The 9,853-nt window shown below is 45.8% G+C and overlaps 1 protein-coding gene across 1 annotated transcript; it reads right to left on the reverse strand.

Moving 5' to 3' along the window:
* Window positions 1–6,090: 6,090 nt before the first annotated feature.
* LOC124057671 (piggyBac transposable element-derived protein 4-like) lies at window positions 6,091–7,377 on the reverse strand. The gene has a single exon (XM_046386139.1). The coding sequence runs from the start codon at window positions 7,375–7,377 to the stop codon at window positions 6,091–6,093; it is 1,287 nt and encodes a 428-aa protein (XP_046242095.1).
* Between the last annotated feature and the right edge of the window lie 2,476 nt (window positions 7,378–9,853).

Genomic DNA, 9,853 nt, shown 5'->3' on the forward strand with positions numbered 1-9,853 from the left:
TGAAGCCCATGTTGAGATTAAGATGAAAAGCTTTTATCTGTAACACTGACATAAAATTGCAGTGTACCTGTTGTTTTTTCCCTGTGTTGTGTGGATAGTGACTTGTGTATCAGTAAACTATTTGTACTACAGGAAATTTGTTTCATATTTGTATTTTGTTTTGTTTTATTAAAGGTTTTATTATGCCCGTTTTGTTATGTGAATATTTATACATTTGCTGCAACAGACCTGCAGTACGCTGGAGCTTTTATTAAGATGACTTTGCCACATGGGGGCGCACAAAGCAAATGCTGACACATAGAGGAGCAGCGTGCCAGTATATACTCATTTCAGAGACTATTTTGAAACGCCACAGTAGAAAAACACAGGTGAAAATAATAAAATCAAAAAGCGGCACAACGAATGGACACTGTCTCACCGATAACTTTAATAACATAACAGTACACACTGAAATATGAAGAGCTTCAGCATTTCAGTGTTGACAGGATTAAAGTTTTGAGAGCTGTGTCTTTGTTTTGAGCATCCTCTAATAGGGTCCTGAAGGTAGAATAATGAGGGTGATCAAGATGTAGTCTAGTACACAAACTTTTTTACTGTAAAGCCACACAGTTGCATGTACAGAATGTGGCTTCATTGTTTTGCTGGGATTAGGAGGGATGTGTTAAGAGTTGCAAAAATGGAGGATCCAATGTACAGACACAGATATGAAGGTAAGGTGAGCAAAAGGCTTTAATGAAAAGGAACAGAAGCAAACTAAAGGTGGCTGGCAGTCCAGGTAATAATTAATTTAATTAATTAAATTAATTAATAATAGTACAAACAAAGGAATAATCCCACTAAGGCCCACAAGAGCTGGAAGTCCAAGGTAGAGTTAGTTCAATAAAGAGATAATCAAAAAAGGCAAACACGGGGACACAGTTACTACAAGGGAAAACAAAACCTAGTGTCTCTGGTGGATGATCTGGGTGCAGGAAATCAGGAGAATCCAGGCAGACAGCCTGGGAGCAAGGCTAAAGTCTGGCAGGAAAACTCAGAGGAGGGGCCTGGCGAAGAAGACAAAGCCCCTCTGAAGACTCACGGTGAAGACAGAACCCCTCTGGAGGTAGGGCTTGAAGCTGATGGCACAGGTAAAGGTGGAATTCCTCTGTAGACTGGGCTGGAAGCTGGCAGCACAGGTCTTCACCCGTGCTGCAGAGCTCCTCTGGAGGCCGGCAGCAAAGGCGGAGCCCCTCTGGAGGCCACATTGGAAACAGGCGGACAACCTCTGTGTTAATGCGAATGCAAAGATAGAACCCCTTTAGAGGCCAGATTAGAGGCCAGCAGCGACAGCGGAGCCCCTTTGGAGGCTGGCTGTACGTGTGGAACTGCTCAGCCAACTGGTGTCAGTATATCATTCATTCATTTGATATTCTATTCAGAATCAAAAATCAAAAAAATGGAAAAAAAACCTTCATTTTGAGTGCGATGCAAAAATAAATAATGTTTTGATTTTCACACTTTTGATTTTATGCTCAGATCAAAAACAGAACTTTTGAAAAACAGGCACAGTGTCAAATTTACCCAAAAAACATGCACATTAGGTTAATTGGCTACTCTACATTTCCCCTAGGTGTGAGTGGGTGTCTGTGCTTGTGTGTGTTTGCCTGTCTTTGTGTGTCAGCCCTGCGATTGACTGGCAACTGGCAACCAGTCCAGGGCGTACCTCTTGCCCGTAGTCAGATGGGATAGTCTCCATCTCCCCCACGACCCTGACGGATAAGTGGCATAGAAAATGGATGGATGTGTGACCCAGAAGTCAAACGACGTCGACCTGTTCATAGGTTGTTGTCTTAACAAACATAACCAGAGCGCTGATGCTTATGGTAGGAGAATGAGAGCTTCACCTCAGGCAAGAAATGTGTCACTCTTAAAGTAGACAACATGACAATAGATAACATAAGCAGGAGCTTCCAGTTAGTGTAGTTTTGTACAGAAGTGTGAAAAGTTTCACAACAATTCACATTATAACATGAACCATGCCAGAAAAAGAAAAATGCATCAGTATCAGGATCGGAATCAGGTTTAATAGGCTAAGTATGTTGGCATTCAATTCAATTCAATTTATTTATATAGCAGCTTATATAATCAAAATTGTCTCTAGATGCTTTACAGAAACCCAGAGCTTGAACCCCTGAGCAAGCAGACAGTGGCAAGGAAAAACTCCCTTTTAGCAGGAAGAAACCTTGAGCAGGACCCGGCTTGCAAGGGAGAACCATCCTGCTGATAGTCGGCCGGGTGAGGGGGGGGGGAGAAAAGGTAGACAGGACAGAGGGTAAAAGAGAGAGAGAAAGAGAAAGAAACTTTAATGCAATAAACATCATACATTACAAAGGACAAACATGACAGGTTGTTATAATTAGAATTCTGAAGACTGTGTATTGTATGTATTTGTTTTTTAGCTGATATGTTGATCAAGTTAGTTATAATAGCACTACACAATACAAGTAGTGGAAGCTGGGTAGAGGGGCTCCAGTGGTTTTCTTGACTGTTCTTACAGTACTTTGCAGTCTGACTCTTGTGTTTTGTGACTGTTCCAAACCAGACTGTGATGGATGAGCAGACAACAGATTGGATCAACACAAGCCAACGAATCAACGAAGACATCGGATTGACTTTTGGGTCAACAGATCACAATCAAATTTGGCCCTGGGCCCATTTTTCAAATGTTCTATTTTTGATCTGACCATAAAATCAAAAGTGCGAAAATCAAAGCATTATTTGTTTTTTGTATCACATTCAGAAACAAAAAATGAAAAAACAAATAATTTTTCCATTTTTTTGATTTTTGCTTCTGAGTGGAATATCAAGCAAACCAATGATACATGCTGGATGGACATGCCCGAAACAACTCCCCAGGGAGACATCCAGCAGCAGCCCAAACCACCTCACCTGGCTCCTCTCGATGCAAAGGAGCAGCTGCTCTATTCTGAGCCCGCCCCGGATGTCTAAGCTCCTCACCTCATGATCATAGGTGAGGGTTGGAACATAGACTGACCAGTAAATCGAGAGCTTCGCCTTCCATCTCAACTGTCTCTTCACCACGACAGACCGGTACAGCATCCACATCACAGCAGACACTGTTACAATCTGCCTGTCAATCTCTCGCTCAGTGTTACCCTCACTCATGAACAAGGCCCGAGATACTTAAAGATACTCCTCCACATGGGGCAGCAACTCTCCTCCAACCCAGAGTAGGGAATCCACCCTTTTCCGGCTGAGAACCATGGCCTCGAATTTAGAGGTGCTGATCTTCATCCCAGCTGCTTCAATATGAGCTGCAAACCATCCCAGTACGAACTGCAGGTCACTACTCAATAACTCTCCCCGAATAACGGGACCTAGGCGAGATCGGATTCAGGCGGAAGAGGTTGGAAATAGGAGGCAGGAAAGCGTCAGGTGCCAGGAAAAACCCTTTTATTTTCCCAAAACACTAGGTTTTCACAGACAGAAAGAAAGAAAGAAAGAAAGAAAGTGACATATTTTGTCATTGGAGGGAACTCACTCCAACGAAATTCGTGCTCTGCATTTAACCCACCCAAGTGACGTGCACACACACAACAAACCCGGGGCAGTGGGCGACCGCGTGCAGCGCCCGGGGAGCTCAATGGACACCGGGACGGGGAATCGAACCAGCGACCCACCCGTTACGGGTTACAGTTACGGGTGGAATAATGCAGGAACTAAACACCGATAACAAACACTCATAGCACCACATGGTAGTTCTCCCTAGGAAGACCAAACGCAAAATGAAGCTTCTTTAAATAGAGCTGCTGATTGAGCCCAAATGGTCCAAACCCTTATTTGAGGGGATTACTGACAAACATAATGGTTCTGACAATACACCAATCATAATAAATAAATACAAAAAAATAAATAATGCATCATTTAATTTACCCATTCACCAAATATTTACACACCGCCCAATAATTTTACAGTAACACCACATAGCCAACACCATACAGAAATATAAACCCCCCTGAGTGCAATGGGACGTGCCCCCTTGCCCCGTGCTCAATAAAATCCGCCCCTGCAGCGGCGCGCGCTTCCGCAGAGGAGCAGTGGAGCCGGACTGGGAGTGCAGGTGACTGTGAGTGTATGACAAACCAGAGTCTTTGCAAACTGAACTGAAGAGGTGGACGAGTAGTGGGTACCTCACCACACGCCTGGATGCTAAACCGGGGAGAAAACTGACGTGGGTGAGTTGTGGTTGTAGTGAGTGAGCGATGCAGCGGGCTGATTTTACAGCGCCGAAGCGTCCATGGCGTACACCACGCCAAACATGTCACCAAGCACTTCCAAGTTGATAAAAGAGTCCATTTCTCCTAGTGTGTGTGTGTGTGTGTGAGTGCACACACGCGTCAGCGTGTATATGCGCCACAAAGTCCGAAAAGTCTTTTTGATTTTAATTTTCCGACGCTGCCTCGCAGGCCACGTTATCAAAACCGCATCCCTCGTGGGAGACCGTGAGAAGGGGGGTGCTCACCTTCTCACACATCCACAAAAAGCAGAGATGGAATCCTTAGCCCACTGAACCTGACACCCTCCGCCCCTTGGCTATACCCAGAAATTCTGTCCATAAAAATTGTGAACAGAACAGGTGACATAGGGCAACCCTGACTGGGAACAAGTTTGATTTATTGCCAGCAATGCAAACCAAGCTCTCACTCCTTCAATACAGAGAATGGATGGCCCATAACAACTGACCAACCACCCCATATTCCCAGAGAAAAAGTGCTGCTTCCCCTTCCTGAGTCGCCCAATGGTTTGCCGGATTTCTTCCATGGTCTAACCAAACACCTCCGACACCCGGGTTTTTGCTTGTCCACCAGGGGTGTGTTCGAGGATTGCCGCCATGACTAGCATTGGAAATTTTCATTTAACAGCCGCGTCTGCAATGGCAGACCCCCACCACCCCCTGGGTGCAGTTTAAGCTCTGCCTTAGGCCAGATGTTCCCAGCAGACCCTCGCTGATCGGTCAGGTCTGCCAGGCCTATCTGGCTTCCTCCCCCACCACCTGATCCAACTCACCACCAGGTGGTGATCAGTTGACAGATCTGCTCCTTCTGCTCTCTTCACCTGAGTGTCCAGAACATATGGCCACATATACGCTGATACAACTACAAAGTGGATCATCAACCTGCGTCCTAGGATGTCCTGGTGCCAGGTGCACTTGTGGACACCCTTGAACATGGTGTGAGCGTCCCCCAGTGGAACGATCTAATCTCTGGTAGGGGCATCTTCTCACTTCACTTCTCACCCAAGGCCACTCCAGAGAAGGGAAGAGTCTAACCCCTCTCAAGGAGACTGGTTTCAGAGCCCAAGCTGTGCGCCTGACTATATCTAGTGGTATCTCTCAACCTCTCGCACAATCTTAGGCTCCTTCTCCACCAGTGAGGTGACTTCCATGTCCTAACAGCTAGGTTCAACAACTGGGGATTGGACCCCCAAGGTCTCCGCCTTGTTTACCACCCACCAACACTGCACCAGACCCCTTTGACTCCTCCTGCCGGTGGTGGACCCACTGGAGAACAGACCCATGTCCATGCTTTGGGCTGGGCTCTGCCAGGGCCCATGGGCATAAGCCTGGCCACCAGGCACTTGCCAACAGGCCCCTTCCCCAGGCCTGACTCCAGGGTGGGGCCACGGTAACCCTCCGGGCAGGGTACACTTGTCCTTGATTTTACCTTTTATCAAGGTCTCTGTGAACTGCACTTTGTCTCACCTTTCCCCCAGGGCCAATTTGTCTTGGGACACCCAAGTCAATCAAAAATCAAAAAGTCACAGCAATGCACATTGAAATAAAAGTTGACAACAGCAGAATGGAAATTTGATTTTTTACTGTGAAACCCACAAACATATTAAACGAATCATTTTTATAACATAGAATGCAAATATAAACTGTACATTTCAAAAAAATATGTACAAATTTAGCAAACAACAAGTTATTTACAACTATTTACCTTAAAATGTAGTAAATGCCTCAGGCGTTTTTTGTACAACTATTTACAACTATTTACAAGACAATCAGGTGTCACAAAAAAAATACACAAGTTATTTGTGCCACTCTACAAAGCAGTTCCTGTCCACCACAAGACAGAGGGGCACATCACAGGCCTGACATTTCCAGGGTGTGTCATGTCTCTTGTTGTCCACCTGGAGGCAGCGTTTACATTTCAGCCTCCCTTTGGTGGCTTTTTCTCTAGCATCTGTGTCCCCCACAGGGACATGATCAGCTCTCCTGCTCTGGGGAACACCCTCCTTGTCTATCCAACACAGCTGACACACCAGCTCCACCATGAAGTCTTTGTGTGTCATGGGCTGCACTTTCTTGGCACTGCTAATCTCCCGGTGCAAGATGAAGGCATTTGTTGTTGCTATGTCCAAAAAATGCAATAATATGGTCTTGTACCAGCGAGATGTTTTTCTGTGGGTGGAGTAGTACTGGATGAGCTGGTCTGACAGGTCAACACCACCCATATGCTTGTTATAAGCTATGACTGGTGTAGGACAGGGAATGTCTCTCACAGCCCAGTGTCCATCTCTGTTCTTCACCCTTCTTGGCACTGTCTCTCCTGAAAGTGCAGGATGGATGGTGGAGCACACAGACACCTCCTGTGTGTCCATCCACTTCACGAAGACAAGTGGGCCCTCTCTGATCCATCTCACAGATCCTTGTTCACATTTTTTAGTGAGAGCATTTGCCCTCCCTCTGGGACATCCTTTCCTGGTCTCCCTGTAGGTGCCACATGCTCCAAATTTCATGCTGGCCAGGTCCATGAACAGTTTGGGACTCGTGTAGAAGTTGTCCATGTAAGTATGGTACCCAGTGCCAAGACAGGATGGCCGAATAAGGTTCATGACGACATCATGCTTACTTGCAGTCATAGACTTGCCCGTGTATATGCTGAACCTGATTGTGTAGCCACTGCTTGACTCAGCCAACACAAAAAGTTTTATTCCCCATTTAGTTGGCTTGTCCTTCATGTACTGTGTCATACCAGTTTTTGCTTTAGTTGCCACCATCCTTTCATCCACTGCCAGCTCCCTCCTCGGGTGGTAATAAGCCTGGCAGGCACTGAGAATGTCATCATAAAGAGGTCTGACTCTATACAGTTTGTCATGGCCTGGTGTTCCCTTCTTCCTGTCATTTTCTGCATCCTCCTCAGGATCACTGAGGTGAATGTTCCAAAATATGGAGCGAAACCTGTCCCTGGTCATCACTTTGGCTGGAAGAGGCACAGACAAAATATGATTCTGTTGCCAGTAGTCCTGGAGACTTGGCAGCGACACCAATGACATGTAGATCAGGACTCCTAAAAACTTGTACAGATCCTCCATCTGTACGTCAGTCCAACTATATTTCTTCCCCATTTCCCTGATTTGTGCAGCTTTTTTGTTAGTGTTATGGCAGATTGTTCTAACTGTGTCAGTAGCAAAAAACAGCAAGAAAAGGTCTTTGGGACTTTGGGGAGAAAGTGTCTCTACCTGGACTCCTGGTGCTCTTCGTGGCTGAAACCTGCTTATAGCTGGGGCGGTGTCAGCATCCTCCTCTGTCTTCCAGGGCCCAGAGAGGAGGCGTGGCTCTGCTGCCGGAGTCATCGGAGATCTGGACCTGGTGGGTGTGCCAAGCCGTCCCATCCTCTGTGCAGACCTCCAAGTAGCACTCTATCCGCACATCGGTGGCTCCCAGTTTTCTCTTTCCTCTTCCAAAACAAACGAGGGATCATCTACGTCGTTGTCGAAGTCCTCGCTCTCTGGCTAAGACTCCGGCTCCGAGTCTCCCTCTGCGCCATCCAGCTCAAAGAAGAGCTGCCCTGCCTGCTCTACATTCAGTAGTCGCCTCATTTTTCTGACGCACAAAACAAAAAAACGACTAAACTATACACTAAACACGCTGCACAACACACTAAACACACTCACTGCTCACTAACTATACACTCCAAACACGCTAAATATCACAAATCTCTCAAATATCGGAATTCGCTATCGCTATCGCTATTTCTTGTTCGCCGCCGTTTCTCCCACAGCTTTCCCTTAGCAACCAAAGGCGCACCAAACGTGACGGCAGTGTTCAGGAAAAACAGCCAACAACCAAGGAGAAAAGCTAGGTGAGCTAGCAGACCTGGTTAAATCTCTCATCCAGTTCAAGAAGCCAGAGACCAACAGATGGAGAAAGATTTATCTCATCAAGAACATAGATGGAAGACTATGCAGCATCAGTTTCAGATGCAGGTGAATGAAATGAAAGATTACAGAAGTGTATGTTGTGAATGGCGTTGGAAGAGGGGCAGTCGCAAGGAGGAAATGATGAAATTGATGATCCAGGAGAAGGCACAAGCCAGAGAAACATCAGACCTGACAGGGAACCACTTGTTTACAGAGAACCAAAGTTGCTCCCACTGTCCCCAAGTAATGATATTGAACACCTTTTAACAACATGGCCAAAGGAAGAGTGGGGTGTTCGCCTTGTGCCCTTACTACTTACTTATCATTCTTATGTTAATAACATGTAAAGCATGTAGTGCTTATGTTCTCACGGACATTATAGACTCTGAAGATTATGAAAAAGTGAAAGCAGCAATCTTGGCAAAATATGATATCACAGCAGAAACCTACCGTCAAAGATTTTGTTGTCTGCACATTCTTCAAGGAGAGACCCCACGTGAACTGTATATTCTCTTAAAAGATGTGTTTTCCAAGGGGGTCAAGCCTGAGAAGTCTACAGTGAAAGAGATATCAGAGATGATCATTCTTGAACAGTTCCTGAGGATGGTGCATCCAGAGCTTGAGATCTGGATTTGAGAACAAGATCCTGACACTTCAGAAGGAGCTGCAGAACTGGCTGAAGTTTTTACAGCAGCAAGAAGAGGACAATTTTGCCTAGAGAAGTAAGTCCACCGGGGGTGAGAGGGGTGTTGGTCAGGTGCAGAGTAGAGGTTTTTCCAGTGATAGGCAGTTTACATCTAGTATTGCTAATAAACCAAACCCTACTTAAAGTACTACTTTTAGATCCCCCAAACAAGAAGTACGTTGTTACCTCTGTAATGCGGTAGGCAACACTCAATACTCCGAATCTGCCCCCCCTTAGGAAAAAGTAAACACTATGCCTACTAATCTTTGATGTGTACCCCCTGCAAAAGCCAGATCAGATACCAGTTTATCAGTTCAAGTGCTGAATGTGATGGAATATCGCTGTGATGTGCCCCTCAGTGGACCATACCTGAACAATACCCTGTTGGGAGTTCTTTTGTGGTCCCAAAGAGAGCCTCCAACAGATATGTAGTAAATGTTTTGTTGCTTTGTTGTCTGGGAAGACCTCAGAGATTATCTCCAGTACCTCTGGTCTAAGGAAAATAACTTTTGTGGTGTGGTCGAGTACAGGATGAAAAGTCCATGGATTTGGAAAGACTGCATAAGACAAGTGAACAAGAACACAGTTCTCATGCAAGATGGTTTTTGGAGAGGCAGTTTTATGTTGACGATGGTCTCACCTCAGCCGCCACACCTGAAGAAACCAGAGAGCAGAATCAAACTTGCGACTATACAAAGTGTCAGACAGTAGCCAGGTAATGGAAGCCTTCCCAGCAGAGGACCATGCAAAAGATCTGATGGATCTGAACCTTATAGGAGATACTCTCCCTCCTCAGAAGAGCCTGGGGACTGAGTGACAATTTTATGTACCCAGTGGTATTTACCTGGTCTCATGAAGAGACACCCATTCAAGTGGTGTGTCAACAGTTTGTTTAACCCCTTGGGCTTTTTAGCTTCCATATCAACACAAGGGAAAGCACTAGTTTGAGAACTGCCTTCTGAG

Source organism: Scatophagus argus, chromosome 4 (genome assembly GCF_020382885.2).
Source record: "Scatophagus argus isolate fScaArg1 chromosome 4, fScaArg1.pri, whole genome shotgun sequence".
In the NCBI taxonomy this organism is placed as follows: Eukaryota; Metazoa; Chordata; class Actinopteri; family Scatophagidae; genus Scatophagus; species Scatophagus argus.